The sequence below is a fragment of the Sitophilus oryzae genome, unplaced genomic scaffold (assembly GCF_002938485.1).
Source record: "Sitophilus oryzae breed Bouriz unplaced genomic scaffold, Soryzae_2.0 scaffold_810_pilon_pilon, whole genome shotgun sequence".
NCBI classification, from domain to species: domain Eukaryota; kingdom Metazoa; phylum Arthropoda; class Insecta; order Coleoptera; family Curculionidae; genus Sitophilus; species Sitophilus oryzae.
Genome location: NW_022147429.1, coordinates 3,374,080 through 3,400,432, shown reverse-complemented (window position 1 = coordinate 3,400,432; position 26,353 = coordinate 3,374,080). Strand labels below are relative to the sequence as shown.

Here is a 26,353-nt window from a genome sequence, read left to right as displayed (position 1 = left end):
GATAGTCTATGAATTACATCAAAGTGTCTAGTTGTAATTGATAGTCTATGAATAAAGATAGTCGTTTGACAGAGTTTAACCAACCTAACCGTATGTTACTTTATTGCTCTCCTGGTTTTTATGATTTTATTTTTTTACAATCTTAATTATAATATAAATTATAGCCTATGTATTATTCTGATGTATAAGCTATATTATTGAAAAATTTCATTAAAATCCATTCATTAGTTTTAACGTGAAAGAGTAACAAAGAACTATACTTTCCTCCATACATCTAAACAAACTTTCGCGTTTATAATATTAGTATGAATATAAATTAATCTAAAATCAGGCATTTTTATTGCATTTCATGTTTCCAGGATTTATTTGAAATATTCTGTTGATTGGTTATTACTCTGATAATATAAATTAAACATTTTTTAATAAAAATAAACGCAGTCAACCGTCTAATCGCTCATCTCATCTAATGTCACTTAATTCGCAAATCAGTTGTAAAACCCAACATAATAAGTAAAAAAGCAACATTTACCGTTCGACAGAGCTCTATTTCGTTAAGGTTTCACATAATAGAACACCTACTGCTACACAACAAGCAACATAATAGAAAAAAAAAGTTCAATACAATTTTATGGCTCATTAAATTATATTTATTTATAATCATACGAAGTATTAAAAATAATTACGATAAATCGTCGATATTCAAATACACTCAACTCGTGGTTTTGTTTGAAACAGAAGAAATATTTTTTAAATTAAATTGTAAGCAGCCAACTAACTAGATTCTTGTTCTAATTTTTTATATTTAGTTTTAATTGTGTATCGGTAAGGTTGGTAATGAAAAAATACGAAATAAAGAATACAGTAGGTAAAATAATTTCCAAACAAACCAGGCTAAATATATTTTTTTCATGCCCTCGTATTATTTTTTTCTTTAAATTTAGCTAACAAGAATAATAGGGCCAGTCTATTTCGATCCCTTTCACTTATTTTAAAAAGTTATAACATAAGCAGATAGGGTGCTTTCGTAGTAGTAATACCCCATTATTTTATTGCTTTTTAATTTTAAGAGAAAACATAAAAATATTATTTTTCTTTGTATCATAATATCTTCATATATATTTATGTGATTTTATATGATCTTCCTAATGGCTGACTTTTGACTCAACCAAGGACTCAACATTTATATAACGAACTACCCTTTATTTTTAACAAGAAATTACCTCTTAAAGTTTTTCGCACTCGTTTTGAAACCCCCTGTATAACTATTAATACCACATTTAATAAGAATATATGATATTTTATAAACAAAAGAAAACGAGTTTAACAGAGTGTCTTACAGAAAATATATTGGTGTAAGAAAATTTATTTATTTTATTTCCAAAAATATCACTTCTTTACGAGTTACAGAAAAAAAACAAATTAATTAAAAAATTAACTATTTCCAGAACTCTTTAAAGCAATTTAAATAGATACGCCTATATAAGTGCTTTGTTGACATTTAAGTTCATTTAAATTGCCATTACATTAACTGCATGTAGTTTATCTAATGATAATATTATGTGTACGTATACGTATGTCAATTTTGCGGAAGACCACAATTGAGGCATATTAAGCCGGACTCTGACAACTCGTGTACTTGGCAAGTATACCATCTTTGTAAACAATTTTTTTTTTATTTGTAAACAACAAGTTCGGCGCTCACGCGGGGCAATGAGTGACAAATAATTGCACGAGTAAACCACTCACACAACATGACAAGTATGACATATGTACACAACATTACATACCCTAGCTCCATACTGTGAAATAAAATTGGGCAAAAAATTTGTCAATTTTTTTTGTGAGTCGTAAGACGTTTAAAAACTGATTCCGTAGTCCGCAGACTGCATATTCTTTTTAAATAAAAATATTTACGCGCAATCATAAAAGACCCACTGATATTTTCTAGCTTATGCCTATACATATAAAAAAACTGATACATATTTTGATTATTATTTGCTGTACTGTTGTAAATGTTTATTGTATCTTATATCTTATAGCTTTCCAAAATAAACTTAATGATGCTGCACCTAACAACAATAGTTGAACCGAGTTGAAACAATAAAATCAAATCAATTTAGTTTAAATTCAATTAGAAACACCAAAAATATATAAGTATGTGCATATTTATAGGACCTTCCTCGACTGTTCTAAATCGTTACCAATATAAAAACCTACACTTGGGTCAAAAAAATTACCATGCAATTATTAGCTGGACATACGAAAAATAAAATAAAAGCCGAAGTGTTTTTAGTTCTCGATAAAAATGGATAATTTAATTTTTCATATTTTATCGATAAAAAATATTAGATCAGCTCTAAAAAAGTTACATGATTTATTAAATTAAGTTTTCATTTTGTACCTATATTATTAATCAAAGATCACTATCATAGGTATTGTATATTTGAATTAGCCAAACCATAATCAGAGAAAACATGTAGATAGGTAATGTGTTACTGTTGGTTTGAACCAGTTTAATCTGCAACCTAGCTACGTTTTTGAATAGGAGTTTGTTTATAATAACAAACGCACCAAAATTGCCAATATTAATTCGTCATATCGAAATCAGTTTAATAAAACTACGATTTGTGATTTAAGGAAAAATAAAATTGCTATAATCACGTACATGTGGACAGTTCTAACATTGTGCTTTATCACGGCAGAGTTTCTCTTCATCAACGTCCTCAAGTTCGGCATCTGCAGTCTTTGCACGGCTAGCTTGTGCCTGTTCCTTCTCAAGCTGGGGTGGATTCTTAAGCTAAACCTTCTACCGATCAGCCTGGCGTCGCCAACTCGCGACAGATCATCTAAGAACGTGTGAAAAAATTGAGCCTGGATGACGAAATCACAATCGGCAATCGTCATGGTGTGTATCAGAAGGTAGAGCCTGTTTTCTTGAGCCATTTCAGATCAGGGCGACTGAGCTACGACTGTGGCAAAAGTACACGTCGCTATTGTCTCTCCTTTTCGACGATCTCAATCGAAAATTGATGTCATCTAATGTATAGTTGCTCGAGAAGGAGATGGAACTTTGGGCCGGCCTCTTTCTCGTACATTGCTCCATCCAGGACACGGAAAACTGATTCTTTTTGAGGAAAGACGACGATTTCGCCAACAACCATTCCTTTGGAAATGAATATGGTGCACCGTTGAAATTCGCGCAAAGCGGGTATACGCCGATCATAAGTCAACTGTAAATCCGGAAAAATGTAAACAAACACGATTTATTTTAGCACAGTATATTGAATTCCATTTAACTCGATCAACGATAAATCATTATAGAAGAACGGAAACAAGTGGAGAAAACACCAACGCGAGCGAAATATTGCAAGTATTTCCTTCTCTATCTGTTAAAGCTCGATCTCGACTGGTAATGACCGTCTTCCGAACCGATCAGGTATTTTATTTTATCAACACTGGACAAAGACGATCTCGACACTCAATTAAAAGCAACAATAAGCCAGTATGCATCAAGAAAGGTCTGGAAACGAGCGACTAAACGCGGTAAGTAAGTTCGGTTGTATTGAAAATGCAACCGGCTGAAACCAGTTAAGCCGGGAAAGAGCGGTTTTATTCGGCACCGAGCGTCGCCTCTTATCGCAGTAGCAGGCCGTATTGCACACAGGAATCGACCAAGTCCTTCAAATATTACAGTAAATCACTGACACAAAACCGACGTTAACACAACAAAAAAATCGATATTCCAAGATATAAAGTAATTAATAATAAAAAATGTTTGTATGATACCTTCTGCGCGTTACGTTTGGCATTTAACATCGACACTGGGTATTCTGGGTAATTGGTTAAATTGTTATTTAGACCTTCATTTAACGAATGTATTTGCAAGTTAAATAAGATAATGTAGGCGATGGATCTAAAAATAACCCACGTAACCTGTTTTTTTAAAGACGTAAATAGTTAAATTATTATTGGAAAAGCATGGGCTGATTTCATGTCAAAAGATGTTTTAATTAGAAATATTTCACCATCAAATTAATTCAATTTAATAAAATTGTCTTTAATAAATTTTCTGTATTTTTTTTTGTGGTGGCTTATAATCCACTAATAATCCACCCATTGCATTCGTTTTCTACATACAAGTATCTTATACTATACTTGTGCAAAAAAAGGAACAAAAGGTGAATTTTTAAAATATTACTGATGTCTTTAGTACAATATGATCGAAAAAAAAACGGCGTCAGCGATTGCTATGAAATGACGATAGCTGTCATTTTATCGGAAAAAATATATGCGGAATGTCATTGATGTTCATTTCCAAACCAATTGAACGCCGTTTTTTGTCGATCATACGGTATTAACCCACGGCCGCATAGAAAGAAAGTAAAGCGTTTAGCGTGCAAAGCGTTTAATGCGCCTTTTTATAAGAAGTACTAAACGCTACACGCTTTTGGTGACTACAGGCGAGTCACAAAAAGTCATTTTTACTCCGAATAGAACAACACATTTTTTTCAAACGTCAAAAATATTTTTTTAAACAACTTCAAGTGTTGCAAATAATATAGAATAAATTAAAAGTAATACGTGGTAAGTAATTATGTATTGAGAAACTATGGTTACACCTATGGGTTACACCTGGGTTACACTCACTGAATTTGATACTTAATGTCAGTTTAATAATATATTTCTTTCCCATAGCAACTGTTAAAATTGCCTTATATCTATCAAAAATAGTAAATAAAATAGTACTTTAACCGCAAGGGTAGATCTGGGTAGATAGGGGGTAGATTAAATGATACTTTAACAGCGAGGATAGGTTAAAAATTTTATTTCTTCTCGCACGTTTTTAAGTGCTTCCAGTTTTGAAAATTCTTGTATTCCTTTTCATAAGTTATTCGGGAATGGAAGTAGTTTGGATATGGCATTTGTAGCCTCAGCCTAAGTATCTGTTGGTAATTTACTTATTTCGTTTTGAGCCATTTCTGGCTCCAATTCAATCAGCAATCGACACGAAAGAGAATTAAAAAATATTGACTCAAAACTGACAACTAAAGAGACAGCTTTATTTATTCGTCAAATGACATAGAAACCAACGCCAACCCAGCACAATATTTTTTCTACTCGTAATAAATTCCTTGAAATAATAATTTCTGAATATGTTTTTAAACGTAACTCGCTATGGAAAAAAATATTGTTTTATACACGACGATAAAATTGCATTATCGCCTCCCGAAATTAATTCACTCGCGATTTCATCTTTTCGGTCGACGATAAAATACCATTTTATCGTCTTGTATAAAAAATAACTATTTGTACTTTTGTGCTTAGGCGTTAAAATTACTTGTTTATATTGTCAATCACGTCGCGTCGCAAAATTTAATACTTTTGTGACGTTTGAAAAAAAACATATTTTATAGTACAGGTGATATAGTGTTGATCTACTGCAAAGTAACAACTGATCTATTTTCAATGATATAGCAGTAGGGGAAGGTCAAACAGTTTTAATTTTAAATGTTGACAGAGTCTGTACAACGGGAGGATCGTCGTCAGTGACATTTGTACCTGCCAATTTAATTCATAAGCAAATCGTATTTTTTGTCATTTTTCGGATGTCGGATGTCATTTTTCGGATGCCGTTTTGTTCGATTGTATGATTTATTAATATAAAATTTGTTTATTTATATTAATAAAGTTTAAAAAACCTAATACGGCCGAGAGTTTTTATAGTAGGCCCACCAACACGACGGGAAACTCGTTTATAAACATAATAAAGTTCGAAACGGAAACCTGAGACGCGCTGCAGTTCATGAACTGAATGAAGTCTACACTCTACACGTTTATACGCTTGTTTGATTATATAAAACATTATCTTGGCTATGCAGCTGATGATATACAAGCCAATCAAAATATTGTATTACAATTTTTATCAGCTACTGTCTAGGATCTAATGAGACGGTACAAAAATTAATATAAAATACCGTATAATCGAAAAAAACAACAGCGTCAAAGACGGCTGGGGAATGACAATCGATGGTAATTGTGGCAAGGTCAATCTCTAGACATCATTTACTAAAAATTTATGCCAAACTTGTCGGAAATTAACACTAATTATAGAGAGATTTTTCATACACGCAAATGTATTTCCAAAAATAAAATATTTTCTCTAATTTAAAACTACACTGTTTAAAATAATTTTACTCAATATAAAAATAACATCTAGGGCTTGACCTCGCCAAAATTATAATCGATTGTCATTCCCCAGCCGTCTTTGACGCCATTTTTTTTTCGATCATATGGTATAAAGATTTTATTGTCAAACTTGGAGTTTATGCACCAAAATTTTTTCAAATAAATTTCTTTATTTCGGAGATTGTGTAGCAAAATAAAACACTAATTCATCACAATACACTAAAATATTTTTACTTTTGCACTGAAAGTTTAAAAACCCAGTAAAAAGCACTCTGCAGAACTTTACAGTGCAAAAATAAAAATGTTTTAATGTATTGTGGTGAATAAGTGTTTTATTTTGCTGTTGTAACAGCAAAGGTTCCAAGCCCCAACTGTAATTTGAGGAGATTATGTAGTCTGGGCCCGAATTCTGTAACGTAGAAAACGCTAAGCGCTTTTAGACGCTCAGCGTATATGACGTTAATTTTTGCTGAGCGCGCACTTCACTAACGATTTGGGTATTCTCGTCTGACGCGCTTAGCGTCTTTACTGATTGCGCTAAGCGCTTTAAAAACGGTTGCCTTAAAGGATCGTTTTGCTTGTCGAACTGTCAGTGAAAATCGAAAAAATTGTGATTTCGTGCGTTATCTTGCTCTTTAGTGAAAACTACTACTTGTTCTATAAATTCCTAAATAAGTAATCGACAAATTACAAGTTGGTAGCTATAAATATTGTTCAAAACATCGAAAATTCTGAGAAGCGTCTTCAACATTTCCCTCGTATAATAAGAATAATGACATATCCATAGAAAAATAGGTTGACATAACTCAACAATAGGTTATAAAATTCACGTAACATTGACATTTTTCATTGTTTCAGTCACATTTGACTATTAGATACCTGCGAAATTACGATGCTGTCAATATGTGCTCAACGCGTATCCAGAAAACGATTCGCACAGCAACGAGAATACCAAAATCGACTGCTTGACGTTACGCTTATCGCATACTTTCGCTCACCGCTTTGAAAGCGTAACGTTTTTATGTCAAAGTTACAGAATTCGGGCCCTGCTCAACGATAGATTGACTGACAGTGACAATTGTCTGTCGTTTATTGTCGATATCATGTATATATTGTAGTTGGGGGTTGGAACCTTTGGTGTTATACAGCAAAATGGAACACTAAATTACTACAATACACCAAAACACTTCTAAGTTTACACTGGACGCGTGTTTCGTTAACCATGTTAGCATCATCAGCAGATGATTAAAACTCAATGTTTTACTTAAAGTTTTAATCATCTGATTTGGTTTTAATCATCTGCTGATGATGTTAACAACCGTTGGTTAGTTGACAGATAAATCATGCTTTAAACGTCAGTTGTTTATCAGTTGATTGGTTGACAACTGACGTTTAAAACATTGTTTATCTGTCAACCATAACCAACGATCTTTAGCTCGAAATTCGGTAGTAAATTCGCAGTAATTTCACAACCATGTTAGCATCATGAGCAGATGATTAAAACTCAATGTTTTACTTAAAGTTTTAATGATCTGATTGGGTTTTAATCATCTGCTGATGATGCTAACATGGTCAGCGAAACGCACGTCCAGTGTAAAAGTAAAAGTGTTTTAGTGTATTGTAGTGATTTAGTGCTTTATTGTGCTACCGTGTATATAAATATTCACCTTCTCTCATTGGATAAACTTTAGTTGAAATGTGCTGTATACTAAACACCGCGTAATTCAATATGATCGAAAAAAAACGGCGTCAGCGACGGCTATGAATTGAAGATCGCTGTCAATTTATATAGTATGCACCCGGATTGTCTTTACAACAGGAAAAACTTTTTTATTATTGAGATTTGGAGGAAAATGCATTCTACATAAAAACTTTTGCTCGTTCTAAAATGGTTAATCCTGTTTATACTTTTCCAAATCTCCATACCGTTTTAGAGAAAAATAACAAAAAAAAAACATGAAAATATGGTTGAATTTTCCTTTAAGTCCTAAAAATCAAAAGGCGTTTCTATGGACCTAATCACCGCGACCTTATCGATCTATGTTTCTATGGTAATATCATTTCGATTTTATTCTTTGCCAGATAGGCTACGACTTTGGCAGATTCTTATTATTTTTGATTAACGTCAAATTTTTTGCTGTTGTTTTGTTGTACCAAAATAAAGTCACATTTTCCGATAACTGTTATTAACCCTTTCTGTAGCATTGAATTCAATTTTGTGATCCCTTTTAAAACAGCAAAAATATGACGTTAATTAAAATTCTATCAATAACAATCTATCAAAGAATGAAAGCGGAATGATATTACCAAGAAATGCCTTTTGATTTTTAGGACTTCACCATGTTTTCATGTTTTTTTTTGTAATTTTTCTCCATTATTGGATTGAGCATTTAAGAACAAGCAATGAAGAATGTATTTTAAGACTTAAATTCAACTATATTTTCAGTTTTTATTTAATTTTTAATTAATTTTCTCTAATTTATAAAAGTATAAACCAGACACGGCCGACTCTAAATACAGACGGCTATGAACCAGATTAACTATTTTAGAACAAGCAAAATTTTTTATGAAGAATGCATTTTCTGAAAAATGTCATTAATAACAAAGTTTTTACTCTTGTAAAGACAATCCGTGGACATACTGTATGTAAAATTATATGGGGAATGTTATTGATGTCCATTTCCAAGCCAAATGGACGCTATTTTTTTCGATCATACAGGAATAACGTTTGAAGTGATAATCGATCTTAATTTCTGTGCTATTGTGGACCGAACCCTAAATTGCATTAATTAAAAACTTTAAAAAACTGAAATAAAAATTAGTCAAAAAATAATATTTATATTAAAAACACATTTTTTTTAAATATACGGTATGTCCCAAGTTATTCCTAAATAAATGCTTTTTCCAAATATGATAATGAGCCATTCTTGTTCCATTTGAAAAAAAATGAGTTATTAAAAATACGATTTGGGCATCTTTTAATCGGTCAATAGAGGACACGAAATAGATTAGATAATCAAATATATTTTAAAATTAGTGGTTTTTACACAGTCATGGCAGTCTACAGTATATCCCCGGATTGTCTTTACAAAAGGAAAAACTTTTTTATTATTGAGATTTTGAGAAAAATTCATTTTTCATAAAAATGTTTGCTTGTTCTAAAATGGGTAATTCCGTTTATACTTTTTCAAATTTCCATACCGCTTTAGAGAAAATTAAAAAAAATGAAAATTTCGTTTGGTAGGGTCAAGTCCTAAAAATCAGAAGGCGTTTCTATGGTAATATAATTTCGATTTCATTCTTTGATAGATGGTTATTATTAATTTTGAATAACGTCATATTTTTGCTGTTGTTATAGTATGACATATTCCGATAGCTATCACCCTTTCCGTAGCATTGAACTAAATAAATGTTGTGTTTCTTTAACATTTTAAAACAGCAAAAATATGACGCTAATTAAAATTCTATCAATAACAAACTATCAAAGAATGAAAACGAAATTATATTACCATAGAAACGCGTTTTGATTTTCAGGACTTTCAAAAAATTCAACTATATTGTCATATTTTTTCTTAATTTTCTCTAAAACGGTATGGAAATTTGAAAAAGTAAAAACTGAATTACCCATTTTAGAATAAATAGACTCGAAATGTCAATAATCATTTTTTTTCCACTTGTAAAGACAATCCGGGGACATACTGTATATATATTTTACTCGCTAGATTTGATTATGAGTATAAAATAGCGATATAAAATAAACTCACTATTCGCAAATACTAACCGTTAATCGTAATAACATTTTCTTACATTATTTGAATCGATTAATCAACCATAAGTTATTACTGGTATATTCAGATTTATATCTTCGAATCTAGATATAACAGAATAAAACGAGATTTTGTTAGCGAATTCCATCGACTCTTTTTCATATCTTTTAGGTATTATTCGGTGTATTATAACACTGAAACGTCGATTTTTAAAAATAGTGAATAGGAGATTAAATTTTTCCTGTTCGTTTCAAAACAGATATTTGGGTTTTGCCTTCCCAAACCTCACTGGTTGATTCTGGTTAGAGAGGTATGAACTAGTTCCTAATGTATTCAGTACGGGAACACAAAGTTCTAATTTGCTTCACTAGGTGGGTCGCTTAATCAGTGTATATTACATTATAAAGGCGGTGATAAATAATGAGTTAATAGAGTAATTTAGAGAATTGAAAAAATACCTTTTGACAGGATGGTATGCTGTAATTGATGGTAGAGGAGAGCTTTGCAGGACAGCATCAGAGGGAATCTGAAAATAAACATAAACTAGGTATATTAAGATGGTTTGGAATGGAGTTATAATAAACTATTAGTAGAACAATTCAAGGCCCAACTATAGACCTTCAAATGATGCTTAGGTAAAGAAAATGTATATTTTTGTTATTTCCTATTTTCTTATTATTTTCACAAAATTTTTCGTTTGCCAAAAAGCAAAGCAATTTCTTCTGATATACCGGGTGCATCTCACAAGTGGCTCACCCTTATAACTTTTTTATTTTTTCAGAAATGAAAACGAGATTTGGTATGTTAGTATATGACATAAATTAGGATCGATTGACGTATTCAAAATTGTTTTGGGCACTTACTATTTCATCGCAAATTAGTACAACTTATGATTTTTAAATGGGACCCTCGGTATTTTTTTTTTACTTTATCCGATAGAAAATTACACTCTGAATAGAATGACAACTTTTGACATTTTCGCATATGGTTTATTTGAAATTGTAACATACGGTTCATAACAACAATTTGACTCGAAATACCAAGTGTGTGGTACCAAATTATTCGTAAAAAAATACTTTTTCCAAATATGCTAATGAGCCACTTGACTTGTTCCGTTAGAAAAAATTGATATGATTAAAAATACGATTTGGGCATCTTTAAACCGACCAGGACAAGACGCGAAGAACATTAGACGATCAAATATATTTTTCCAAGGCTCCTTGATTAAAAACTAGTGTTTTTAACAGAGCCACTCGAGATTGAAATTTAAAATACGATTTTTTTAAGCAAAAATATCAAAGTTGTCATTTCCTTGGACCCAATATTATGGCAATTATAGTATTATTAATAATTTCATATAAAAAATGTTGATATTCAATTTCAATTTCTCCCTATACAAGATAACATTTTATAAAAGTAATTATATTAAATATTTTTTCATAGAATAAAATAATGTGTGAGGTTCAAGTTAACGTCTCCTTTCTGCTGCAATGGCTAAACTGGACGGGACCTACTTGTTTACGCGGAATCCGAACCGCGGTCCTCGGCCATATCATGGTCAATGGCCTACCGACTTAGGAAGTGTCTAAATTAACTCTTACTCACGAGATATCCGATCTCATCCGGCCTTGAACCGGCGTGAATGAGCAGTGTGTATCAATAGATTTTACACTTTTCCCTTTTTGGACAACAGCACGATGCAAAGTTTCGAACCGGTCACCCGTCCATCCACTAGCATCGCCTTACGTCGCTTAACTTCGGTGTTCTAATGGGAACCGGTGTTTCGACGTAGCTGGGCCGTTGCCCAAGAATAAAATAATATTACAGGAGCTTTTAAATTATTCGAGTAGATAAAGAAATGCGAAAAGAAAGTCGTATAAAAATTTTGTATAATATAGTTTTTTAAAAACGTATTTTTATACAATACATATTTTTGAGGTCGGTCAAGTTTGCCCCCCGTACTAGAGGAAATTCAAAAAGAGATATACCACTATTTTGCACACATTTTGCACACCATAAATGATATTTTGCACACTTACTTAAGAGAAACCAGAGCCGTTTTTTAAACGGGGGGCAAACTTGACCGTTCCCCCCCATTTGTTACGAAATTGATTTATTTCTATGTACATCAATTCGGCTAATTTTGCACAATTTTGCACACCTATTTTTAAATTTTGCACACCCTCCTGACGAAAGTTATAAGGGGTTGAAAATTTGAAATTTCCCCCCCATCTGTGACTAAATTGAATTTTGTTTATATCAAACGAATGGGCTAATTTTGCACAATTTTGCACACCTGTTTTTGAATTTTGCACATTCTCCTGACTAAAGTTATGCGGGTTTGAAAATTTGCAATTTCCCCCCCATCTGCTACGAAATTGAATTTCATTTATATCAAACGAATCGGCTAATTTTGCACAATTTTGCACACCTATTTTAGAATTTTGCACACCTTCCTGACGAAAGTTATGAGGGTTTGAAAATTTGCAATCCCCCCATCTGCTAAGAAATTGACTTTTGTTTATATCAAACGAATCGGCTAATTTTGCACAATTTTGCACAGCTACTTTCGAATTTTGCACACTCTCCTGAAAAAACTTATAAGGGTTTGAATATTTGAAATTTGTCCCATTGTGTGTGAATTGTCTCATTTAAAAAACATAAGTATGAGTCATATTTGAAAATGACAGATCTCAGCGACGCGACGTGGAAAACTGTACGGAACCCAGACTTCACCTTTTCGATAAGTTATAGGATAACCGAGATACGAGGGTTGTCGAAAAATGCAAAATTTTCAAATTTGCCAGGTATTTCAGGAAGTAAGAGGGCTAGGACAAATCTGTGTGTAGAATCTTTAGTTTCATAAATGTTCTTCTATGCAAGCTATAAATTATCGAAAAGGTGAAATCTAAGTTACGTGTAGCTTTTCACGTCGCTGAGATCTATCATTTTCGAAATATGACTAATACTTTGTAGTTTTAAGTGGGACATTTCACACACAATGGGACAAATTTCAAATATTCAAACTCTTATAACTTTTGTCAGGAGAGTGTGCAAAATTTGAAAATAGCTGTGCAAAATTAGCCGATTCGTTTGATATACACAAAATTCAATTTCGTGACAGATGGAGGGGAAATTGCAAATTTTCAAACCTTCATAACTTTAATCAGGATGGTGTGCAAAATTCAAAAACAGGTGTGCAAAATTGTGCAAAATTAGCCGATTCGTCTGATATACACAAAATTCAATTTCGTGACAGATGGGGGGGAAATTGCAAATTTTCAAACCTTCATAACTTTAATCAGGATGGTGTGCAAAATTCAAAAACAGGTGTGCTAAATTGTGCAAAATTAGCCGATTCGTTTGATATAAACAAAATTCAATTTAGTCACAGATTTGGGGGAATTTAAATTTTCAACCACTTATAACTTTCGTCAGAAGGGTGTGCAAAATAAAATTCAAACAGGTGTGCAAAATTAGCTGAATCGATGTACATAGAAATAAATCAATTTCTTAACAAATGGGGGGGAACGGTCAAGTTTGCCCCCCGTTTAAAAAACGGCCCTGGTTTCCCCTAGGTAAGTGTGCAAAATATCATTTATGGTGTGCAAAATTGTGCAAAATGTGTGCAAAATAGTGGTATATTTATTTTTGAATTTCCTCTAATACGGGGGGCAAACTTGACTGACCTATATTTTTAGAATCAAAATAAGCTTATTATACACAAAACCCGTTGATGCGCTTGAAAATTCGACTCAACAAAAAAAACAAGAAAAATACGGGAAGAGTAAAAACTATCTAAATCTCTACATAAATTATAATATAAATATTTTCCAACACCACCGACGACTGAATTTTTAGCCGACCATACCAATAGGTATGGTAGGCTATTAAGATCGGTAAAAAAAAGTTTTTTTAATTTCACTCAAAATGAGTTATTTGGGTCATAAACGACCTAAATACAAAATATTTTCATGGTGTCTGTCTGTCTGTCTGTCCGTCTGTAACCCGATAACTCAAAAACCGCTGAACCGATTTTAACCAAATTCGGCACAAAAATACTGTGGCACCCGAGAATCTGGCCATTAGTTTTTGGTGGGGGTGGGGTGTTGGTAAGGAGGTATGGGAGGGGGTTAAAAATTTAAAAAATCGTAACTCCAAAATTACAGTAGCTAGCGAAACGCGGTTTTCAAATTAAGATTAGGAATAATATTTACAACAAAATTTGTAATAACATCAAAATCAGTCAAAGTCGCAGTTTTCGAGATATTAACATATTTTAGTATGGGCGGCTACACGTGCCTCCCGGCGCCAATTTTTTTCCCGTAAAATTGCCCTCCTAGTATTTAGTACATTTTGGGCTCTTGAAAACAACACATCGCATAGTTTTTGAGGACACATTTTTTTATTTTTCCAAAGCCAGACCTACAAAATATACAAGGAGTTCCAATATTCCGTGAACATAGAACAGATACGTATTTTTTAAATCAAAATATGTTATTTGCACACAATTTATCTCTATAAAAAGTATTTCGTATGCCCGTTAGGGCGTTAATAACAAATAAACCCGAACATTAAATTAAAATTTACGAAGCTTAGTGTCAAATATAATTTATGATAATAACATAACATTCCATATTTTCGCCAACTAGTTTATTAACGTATACTAGATCTTATGCGCCTACATAACTTGATGACAAGAAATATATTTTGCAAACCAGCTTCGAAAAAAAAAATCTCAAACAGTATGAGCGGTGGCGTTTTCTTAAATGAGATAAAAATGTAGTAAATACTAAGAGCATTTTACAACAAAAAGGTGGAGTCGGAAAATATTTCTACTAAAATGTATGTTGAGGTGGGGGTAGATTTCACCCTTCCTGTCCTTTGTCTTGATTTTTGTGAAAGTCTAATGTTAAAGCGCTTAGCAAAATATAGGCACCCTAAATCTCATTCAAATAGGAAGAACCCGAACAACGGTTCTTAAAATATTTTAAAAAATGTGTGCTGACCTCTAACGAACAAACGAAACAATAGAGGCAAATTTTTAATTTCAAAAATACTTAGTAGATTGTATATCCACGGAATATTGGTACACCCTGTATGTTGTAGACTTTTAGATATGTTTATAGGCTTCATTTGTCTTATTTTTAATATAAGAATTTATTAGAATTAAAATCTAATGCTAATTATAAAAATAGTATAGTTATAATATGTAGCTTACACATTTAACATGTACATTAACGAATGATAATTTCAAAATAAATTAACATTGAATAGAATGACTAAATTATTAATACTTTAATTATATACCATGCATATTGAAGTCATCTCAAATCAGAAAAGTATTCTTTAATTATTTATATAGTTTCTCAAACTCCTTTAACTGCAGTTTTTTATCATATTCTAGAAAAAAACTTTTACCTTTATGATATATGTATGTACACGGTGTCCCATATTCGAGCCTCATTATTGGGAGCTCGAAAACTAGAGGTAGTACGAGGTCGGTTAAATTTAGGCAAAGTTGCCTAATTTGATGCTGGTTCAAATGCCACATGACAAGTTTAAACATTTCTTGTATTCAGTTTTTTAAGATTTTTGGAATAAAACGAATATTCGCGATTTCAATTCATTTTTTATTACTCTTTCTGTCCTAAAGCCAACGATGTATCGCACTAATTCGAAAAATACATATTAACGATTTCCAGGGGCGCTATTCTGTAACATCGTCGGTATCGGTAAGTTACGACAGCTCTCGATACGTATTTGTATATAGTAAAAATGTGTTAATTGTTGTTGCCATAGTTACCGATCGGTCCTATGGCAGATATCGCAAATTTGTACCGACGAAAATCGGTATCTCTACCGTGCCCCTGTCAACCTCACGGTAGAGATACCGAGAGTCGTCGGTACGAATTTGAGATATCTGTCATAGGGCCGATCGGTAACTATGACAACAACAATCAACACGACGCTCATTGGCCGTACGTACCGATAGCTGTCGGTAACTTGCCGATACCGACGATTGTACAGAATAGCGCCCCAGGTAAGATCTTACTAAGAATCTGTTCTCTACTTCTCTTTAACACATTAGTTCTGACGGAAAATGTCATTTATATTTTATTTTAAAGAATTGACATTAATATTATTTTTTTTCAAACAAGTGCGATATATCATTGGTTGTGGGACCCTAGAAGCTCTTAACATCCGTAATAAAAAATCCAGGGCCGTATTTAAAAAAATAGAAAGTTGATTAGGGCAGCTGAAAGGTGCATCGTCGATTTGAAAATCTGATAACACCATACTGTAGAACAAAAAAGACGAGGGGTGTCTCACTATTGGAATTACATGTACATTTTCTTGGCAGTCGCTGGCAGTCATTGGCAGTCTTATGGCAGTCATTGGCAGTCTTATAGCAGTCGTCTATAATAATTACATGGCAGTCATAGGCAGTCTTCTCTTAGTCACTGGCAGTCGCTTAGAAGTGGAAGGATATTTTGGCAGTACGTGTACATTTTTTACCCAAGTGAGACACCCCTCGAAAAAAGACTAGCAATGAGAATGGGAAACTTATTTTGTTATATCTATTCAAAAAGACTCAAAAAATAAATAAATAGCGATAATTCGTTTTTGTTCATAAATCTTTGGAAGTATTAGTAATTTTTAAACTTTAAATGTGGCATTTGAACTAGCATCAAGTTACGCAACTTTGCCTCAATTTAACCGACCACGTACTACTTCTAGTTTCCGTAGTCCAATTAGGAGGTTCGAACTTGGGACAACCGGTACAAAACAATGTTTTCAGTATGTTTTTTCCGAGAATTTTAAAAAGACTTTTTTTTAAACAAGACGTTGTAAAACACAAACGTGTTCTAAAAAACACATTTTAGTTCGAGGACTGGGGCGCTATTCTGTAAAATCGTCGGTATCGGTAAGTTACGACAGCTTTCGATACGTATTTGTATATAGTAAACTTCATAACTTCGTGTTAATTGTTGTTGTCATAGTTACCGATCGGTCCTATGGCAGATATCGCAAATTTGTACCGACGAAAATCGGTATCTCTACCGTGCCTTTGTTAACCTCACGGTAGAGATACCGAGAGTCGTCGGTACAAATTTACGGATATCTGCCATAGGGCGGATCGGTAACTATGACAACAACAATAAACACGACGCTGATTGGCCGTACGTACCGATAGCTGTCGGTAACTTACCGATACCGACGATTGTAGAGAATAGCGCCCCTGGTATGTAGGAAAATTACAGTTCTTGCCTAAATAAATAGAATTTTACAGAAATTAACAGGGATGAGAATAACGAAGGCTTCTGGTAATGGCCTGACAATTATTTCTTTTTTCGGGCAACCTTCTGGTTCAACAAAATGTTCATGGAGAAATTATCTTTTCGGGCAATTTTCCATCAGGTAAATTTTCGTTTGGTGATTTGCTTTCGGTCAATTTTTCGGATACTATTCTTACTCATTTAACGAGACAAACATTGAAGAATTTAACTCATTCATGAATTTGCCTTACTAATGATGTCTTGCGCGAGAATTAGCCTTATTGCTTAATTTTGCATAAAAGGTTAATTTAAATTAAATAAAAATTTCAAAGTAGATATTTGAAGAATTTATCCAGAGATATTTATTCATATGAATGGTTCTTGTGTTTTATGAAAATAAAGTGTTAGTTTAATTTAATAAATTGTATATTAAAATATCTAAAGGTTTTACAGGTTAATAAGGTAATAAACAATATCAAATAATTATAGTACTTATAGCAAGTATTTTATTATATAAATACTTAACATAAACAGATTTTGTAAAATATACATTCCAAACACTTATGTTAAAATACCTTACAAAAATAATATTAAATATTAAGTAAAAATAATGACAAATACTACAAAACAATTTTAGAATAAACAAAAAATGTTGATATTGGCCTTTATTCTGGATGAGGTTGATCAGAGCATGATATTCTTCTAAAGCAGATATGTAAATCAAATTTACTGTCCTCCAAGGCTTCCTTAAGTTAGTCCATATTTCTGATAATAATTATTTATAATGATGTACTGTTTTGCTACAGTATAAAGATTAAGATTTATAACGATCAAGATCCACATTATTAATAAATTAAATATAGTTAATATCTAAAAAAAATGTTTTTTTTCGAAAAAAGTCTTAGTACGCCACTGCATTTTACACAGAAAAGTGCCCTTAGAATGTTGAACTCATTTTTGCCTTGTTGCTGAAATAAACGAACTATCAAACATCTTAAAAACATTTAAAATTTGAGAATCCCCCCGTAGCTTCAAAACTGATAAAGATACCCATGATCTGTTTGCGCCATTATGAATTTCACAAAAAAAGAATCCGAGACTGCACATGAACATTTGAATATTTCTAACGGTTGATTGGTTAGAAACAATCAAAATGTTCCACCCTGTAACTACTGTCCTTCACATTTGTTTTACTAGTGGTGGTTTTACTTAATGTCGATTTTAATTTTTATTTAAATAATGTATATGTTACGGTTAAAGTCCGATGTCCGGTTAATGTCGACATTAACGTGTTAATGTTTGGGTTAGGTCATGTTTTTGGTTGTTTTGTTGTGTGCTATTCTCGAGATTAACCGGGTAATGTCGACATTAACCGAACATCGGACCTTAACCGTAACATATATATTAAATGGGGGTGGGTACCATGTTGTAATTTTTGAGGTCCATCTGTTGTATGTCCTTCTTGCTAGTAGGTGTCCTGCCCATTGCCACTTGAGGGATTTGATTCTGTGGATGACATCTATTACCTGGGTCTTTTGTCGTATCCACTCTGTTCTTTTACGGCCTCTCTTGGTTATTCCCACCATATTATTATTTCTTTCCATTGCGTGACCTGCAGTTTCCTTACAATATCCGTTTTAAATTTACAGGTTTCACATGTATAGGCCATGACTGGTAGTACACATTGGTCGAATGTTCCATTCTTTAGATAAAGTGGCATTCTAGATTTAAATATGATTAAGTTTCTTCCATAAGTACTCCCCGAGCTGTGTATTAGTTGCCCGAAATATACAGGGTGGTCCGAACTGTATTCCGGAAACTTCGGGAGCATATTTTACTGATAAAAATAAGTAAACAAGTTCATATAAATGTATGTCCTAAAATGCTTAGTTTTGGAGATACAGGGTGTAGAAGTTTCATTTTTATTTCGATTTTATCCAAATAATTTCTGAAGTAACGTCAATATTTGGATGAAAATTGGTGTCTGGGAGTTTTTTGACATGAGAAATTTGATTTTCATGTCAAAATGACTCCTATTTGTAGGGGGCGCCACCTACATCTGTTTTAACTGTTTTGAAGAGTAATAACTTTTTGTCCGTACCTGTATAAAACTACTAAGTGAAAAAATATACATTTTCGTGATTTTCTACGTAAAAAATGTCTCTTGGTAAAAATCGCTACGAGCAACCGTTCTCAAGATATTTACAATGGAAATAGTCAATACCTGTCATTATTGACTAAAAATAAACATGTTGAGTAGATAGTTATTTGACTGAAATGAGAAATTTGGGAACTTTTTATTTTTTAAACTAATCATTAATTTTTCTTCAAAAAAATGATGATAAAACAGTTTCTGTTGAACTTTTGACACAAAAACATTGCAAATTTATGAGTTTAGTCTAATAACTAATTAGTCAACATGTTTAATTTATGTCAATAATGACAATTATTGGTAATTTTGATTCCAAATATGTCGAGAACCATTACTCGTAGCGATTTTTACCAAGAGACCTTTTTTACGTAAAAAACATCGTAAATGTATATTTTTTAACTAGCTAGTTTTATACAGGTACGGACGAAAAGTTATTACACTTCAAACCAGTTAAAAAATACATAGATGGCGCCCTCTACAAGTAGGAGCCATATTATCATACATCGAAATCAAATTTCTCATGTCAAAAAACTCCCAGACACCAATTTTCATCCAAATATTGACGTTACTTCGGAAATTATTTGGAAAAAATCGAAATAAAAATCAAACTTCTACACCCTGTATCTCCGAAACTAAGCATTTTAGGACATACATTTATAAGAACTTTTTTACTTATTTTTATCTGCAGAATATGTTGCCGAAGTTTCCGGAATACAGTTCGGACCACCCTGCATATATTCTCCTATAGCCAGAGAGCTGGCGAAATATTTAGAGAACATATTTTAGGCAAGTTAGAATAACAAAAAAAATAAACTTTAATAACTTGTGAACCCAGAATCCTAAGTCTGGCTGGGGGGTTGGGGGTATTTCGCTACTGCGCAACCCATAACATTTGCAAAAAAATAAATCCAAAAAACATTCTTTAGGCAACTTGAAATTTGTTTATTCTTAAATTTTAGCATCTATTTAACCTAGAAATAAGTATGCCAGACTTTTTTTTCGGGTTTAAAGTGTAAAGCTTGATTTTCATGCATCCGTTATACGTTGGTACGTTGGTCCGACGGTGCTCTGATTGGCCATAGCGTTTTCGCGCCATTTTTCATCCGTAAATATTTTACTTCAGTCCGTCAACGGACCCGTTCATACGATAACGGACGTTTTGACACTTTTTTGACAAATTTAATCTAACAATAATAAAAATATAAGTAAAATAGCAAAATCGTTATGGAAATGAAAATATAAAATAACAACCAAGTATATCCGATAAACGGAGGCATGAAAATGCAATAAATTTAAAAACTGCGTTATTTTCTAACCAATCAAAATCTTTAAATTCTACCAATAAAATTAATATCGTATCAACGTATCGTCGGACAACGGATGCATGAAAATCAAGCTTAACCCGACCATTCCAAATATGTTTAATTATTATACCTGGAAAACATACTTTAGGCATTCTAAAATTTTTACAGCGTGTTTATTAGATGATATTAAAAAGTATGTGTTAATTGCCAGACGAATTCAATGGGATTTAATACTTGTCAGACGCGAATAAAGATTTTAAATGAGCGCGACAAAAAAGTCTTATGAGTATCTATAAGCGCGAGAAAGATAGTTTATTGAGACCAGTCGGCAGCCGATGATGAGCCGATGCGGCTGACGTAACAGTATTTTGGAGTACTTCAAATTTTCATAAAAACAATTTTTTTTCGCTTTCATTTCAATTATTTGCAGGCTTTTAATCAAAGATTATTTTGTTGGAATTAAGTAACCATGTACAAATATGTATTTATAAATTAAATATTGACGTGCATAGTGTAATTAGTTTAGAATAATTACTGCAAATAAATATTTTAGTAACTATTAATTTCGCTACTACCTACTAAATCACAATGGATAAAAAAACATTTAAGTTGTGTAGTTTGTAAAAAAGTTACTAGTGACAAAGTTATTGTTTTTGATGAAGGCAGACTACAAAAATGCAAAGAATTTTCATAAGTGCGCCAACAACATGGTTTAAAATTTAAAGAAGTGGTTTTACCAGAAAACGTAGTCCCGACAAAAGAGTACCATGTACAGGGTGGTCGAAATTAGTCTGTTTTAACAGTGAAAACCTATTTCCCGACTAGATAGAGCAAAACCGACATAGATGTCATGGGCTCGATTCCTGAGACACTTTTAATGGCGTAAATCGCCTGTTGATATTTTCACTGCCAACTGAGATACGGGGTCTTTTTGAATTTTTTACCATTTGGAAAATTGCCCATAACTTTTGTATTTCGCGGAATAATAAAATTCTGTAAAAATGTCTTAAGGCACTTTTTCATGCACAATCCAGTGGCGTAGTCAGTTTTTTTCTATATTTGCTCTTTTTGTCAGAAATAATAGAAAATATAATTTTTTAAATGGAAATCATAGTTGGCTATGAACTTAAAAAAAATGCTGACGTTTAACCCTTTCCAACGGCATAAAGTTATGTGTATTTATTTCTAAAAATGAGAGAAATGCTAGGTTTTTTATCTTTGTATCGAAGCGGGCCTTGCTGTTATGTTGACCTAGTTGCCTAATTATTTTTTATCACAATTTAATATTCTATATTATTATTTATCTGCATAATTAAAGACTTTTAAAAGGGTAAATCAACATTCTATATTAGTATTACCAATTATAATTAAAACGCCAGGGTTACAACTCAAGTATTAAATGGAGAATTTGGAGAAAATTGGATTGGAAAAAGGGGCCCCATATCTTGGATATCCCATATCCCTCCTTCGACTTTTTTTATGGGAGAAATTAAAAGATCTTATATAATATATCTTATATGAGGGAAGAACCGTTGGGACGAGAGAAGAATTGCAGAAGGCTACTAGACAAGCTTTTGGACTTATTAGAGCAGTTCGCCTAATAAATTGCTGTAACTCTGTGCGCAAAAGATGTTTATTGTGTATTCAAGAAGGCGGTGCTGTTTGAACATCTTTGAGGTTTTTTTAGAAAACTACATTCGTCACTCAAAAATACGTTTTTTAGTTTTGTTCTTTGTTTATTGTACCGATTTCAATTGTAATTACTAATATAGAATGTTAATTTACCTTTTCAAAAGTCTTTAATTATGCAGATAAATAATAATATAGAATATTAAATTGTGATAAAAAATAATTAGGCAAATAGGTCAACACAAAATCAAGGCCCGCTTCGATATAAAGATCAAAACCCTAATATTTCTCTCATTCTTAGAAATAAATGTCCATAACTTTATATCGTTGGAAAGGGTTAAATGCCACCACTTTTTTAAGTTCATAGCCAACTATGATTTCCATTTAAAAAATTATATTTTTTACCATTTCTGACAAAAAGAGTAAATATAGAAAAAAACTGACTACGCCACTGAATTGTGCTTAAAAAAGCGCCTTAAGAACGTTTTTACAGAATTTTATTATACCGCGAAATAAAAAAGTTATGGGCAATTTTCAAAATGGTAAAAAATTCAAAAAGACCCTGTATCTGAGTTGGCAGTGAAAATATCAACAGGCAGTTTATGACATTAAACATATCTCAGAAATAGAGCCTATGACATCTACGTCGGTTTTGCTCTATCTAGTCAGGAAGCAGGTTTTCTCTGTTAAAACAGACCAATTTCGACCACCCTGTACAGTGCTAAAAATATAAGTATTCTGGAATTTTATTAAAGTACCATTGTTAATCTTTCTAAATAGATTCAAAAGTAAGTAAAAGTGCTTTACTTTTATGCTTAGGCGTTAAAATGACTTTTTTATATTGTCAGTCAGGTCGCAAAAAATAATAATAATATAATATGTCACAAAAGTATAATAATAATTATACTTTTGTGACGTTTGAAAAAAATATATTTTATATTATGCTAATTTTTAAATAATTATTCGTCTTTTTATTCTTTCAGATACAAAATACTTAAATTAAAAAGTTTTCTTATTCAAAGGATTTCAGTCAAACATTTTTATTAAAAAATGTTTCGATTTATTTATTCAATATTAGTTAGTTTTTTTTTTTAATTTTTACGACTCCAAAATGCTGTTACGTCAGCCGCATCGGCTGCCGACTCGCGACGGGTCTCAATAAACTATCTTTCTCGCGCTTATAGATACTCGTAAGACTTTCTTATCGCGCCCATTTAAAATCTTTATTCGCGTCTGGCAAGTATTAAATCCCATTGAATTCGTCTGGCAATTAACACATATTTTTTAATATCATCTAATAAACACGCTGTAAAAATTTTAGAATGCCTAAAGTGTGTTTTCCAGGTATAATAATTAAACATATTTGGAACGGTCGGTTTACACTTTAAACCCGAAAAAAAAGTCTGGCATACTTATTTCTAGGTTAAATAGATGCTAAAATTTAAGAATAAACAAATTTCAAGTTGCCTAAAGAATATTTTTTGGATTTATTTTTTTGCAAATGTTATGGGTTGCGCAGTAGCGAAATACCCCCAACCCCCCAACCAGACTTAGGATTCTGGGTTCACCAGTTAATAAACAATACATTTTTAGTTATTCTAGCTTGCCTAAAATATGTTCTCTAAATATGTCGTCAGCTCTTAGGCTACTACCATTTCCAGTGTTGTGTTATTTACTAGAATGTCTTTTCTTATTGCCATACTTACGATGATATTATCATCAATAAAATTATTGTTCTCATTATTAAACATATCTTGCTTATTATTATTAAATATTTTGGAAACTGTTGATACCGTATATACAGTACGTCTGTCCGTTCTGTAGCTACGGGGTATTCGTGAGAGAGAAAACGATATTCTCTCGATGTTTTTCGTAAAAAATTAGACGACGCGTCCCATCAATAAAAATTCGACAAATTTGCATGTAGCCAATAAAATGAGTGGGCGGAGCGATTTGCGGTGACGTACTCGTCAAGTCGACGTACAAAATATATTGCTGTTTATTTAAATGTTTTTTGTCCGCATTCTTTTCATAGACACAGATCCATCTACATACGTGTATACAGACCTACTGTACTTCAAGCGGTAAATAATGATTTACATTTAAAACAGGACATAATTTATTTCACTATTTTGATGTCTAGTTAATAAAATTTATTTTGTTTATTCCAGTGATAAAATTGTACAAAACTGATTTGCATTGTAACATAAAAACTGGAGGCATAAAAAGTAATTCAGCATGAAAAATTTACTATAGTAAGCAAACAGTAATTTAAAATTACAAGAATTTATTACTTAATATACTACTTCCTCAATTAAAATAAAAAATACGTTTCTTTTGTGGCTAAATTACACTGTTTGAGCCCTTATTATGCATTTAACTAATACATATTTTCACTTACTTCCACTACATGCCTTAAAAACAAATTATTTTTATTAGCAGCAATACTTAAACGGCATTATTAAATATTATTCAATAAAAAAATAAAATAGAATAGGTAACGTTAAATAACATGACATTAATTTACATATTTTATCGTCTTAGTATTCATACTTTCCATAAGCTGGTCATCACTAATTATTATCTTATAAATAATTGAAAAAAAATAGTTGTCCTTCTCTCTGTAATTATATTTATATTGAAGTTCTAATATATAGGGTGGTTCAAATTGTATTCGGGAAACTTCCCAAATTTATAATTTCTGTCAAATAACTATCTAGTTTATATGTTTATTAATGACATGTTATTGATAATTTACATTCAAATATCTTGAGAACGGTTAGTCGTAGCGATTTTTATCTGGATACCGCAACGGCCTAGCTACGTTGAAACACCGGTTCCCATTAGAACACTGAAGTTAAGCGACGTAAGGCGATACTGGTGGATGGACGGGTGACAGGTTCGAAACTCTGTATCGTGCTGTTGTCCACGGGAGAAGTGTAAAATCTATTGATACACACTGCTCATTCACGCCGGTTCGAGGCCGGATGAGATCGGATGAGTAAGAGTTAATTTAGACACTTCCTAAGTCGGTAGGCCACTGACCATGATATGGCCGAGGACCGCGGTTCGGATTCCGCGTAAACAAAGTAGGCCCCGTCCAGATTAGCCCTGGCAGCAAAAAGGAGACGTTAACTGAAATCTTTACTTTTTATCAAGATACGTTTCTCTGTAAAAAATAGCGTTAATGTATATTTTTTCACTCAGTAGTTTTATACAGGTACGGACGAAAAGTTATTATTCTTCAAATCAGTTAAAAATTTGTAGATGGCGCTCCTTACAAGTAGGGATCATATTGACACCAAAATCTGATTTCTCAAGTCAAAAAACATCTAGGCAACATTTTACTGGTTCCTACAAAATGTATAAACTCTGCAGGGCAATAAGCTGTTAAATCCTATGATATTATGCCTAGTAAAATTATACATACAGGGAAAGAACCTGATAATCACCAGCTGGACCAGGGCTCTCCTGTAAAATTAGTAAAATGGTGCTTATCATGTTTTCCCCTGGACTTCATATTTAAAAGTACCACATCAAACTGATGACGATATATTGTACATCGTTCAAAAATTTTCTCCATGTTTATTTCTTCAAATCGCGTATGTTTTTCATCTGTGAACGGTTAGGGATGAACAAATACATGATCAAGACTCCCTTGGTATTCGTCTCGCAGTTCATTGTTAGTCTTGATCTTGGTCTGCAGGGTCCAGCCTTAGTCTTGGTCTTGCGGCAAGACTGGCAAGTCTTACATTTTTTAAATAAATTCTTACTAGAGGCACTTTCTACATAGAAAATATTTAAATATATAGTATTTTTTGAATAATTTAATGTAAAAAAATTACAGAAAGAAGTTATTAGCATAATATTTGTCTGAAGAAATATTTGGTTTATTATTTTTATTTCTTATTTTTCAATATATTATATATCAGCATTTCTTTCTTTAAACTATTATGGAGCAGTCAGGAATACAATATTTGTAATAAATTAAAGAAATCATTTGGAACAAATCCGAAATTTCTTATATTTATATAA

General features: G+C 32.3%; 1 protein-coding gene across 1 annotated transcript in view; it reads right to left on the bottom strand.

The window, feature by feature from the left end:
* The window catches only part of LOC115888994 (transcription factor CP2-like protein 1), a 114,965-nt gene that overhangs the window by 11,993 nt on the left and 76,619 nt on the right, over positions 1-26,353 (bottom strand). The window contains 1 exon segment of the mRNA XM_030908901.1: positions 10,412-10,479. Within this exon segment, the coding sequence (XP_030764761.1) occupies positions 10,412-10,479 (68 nt within the window).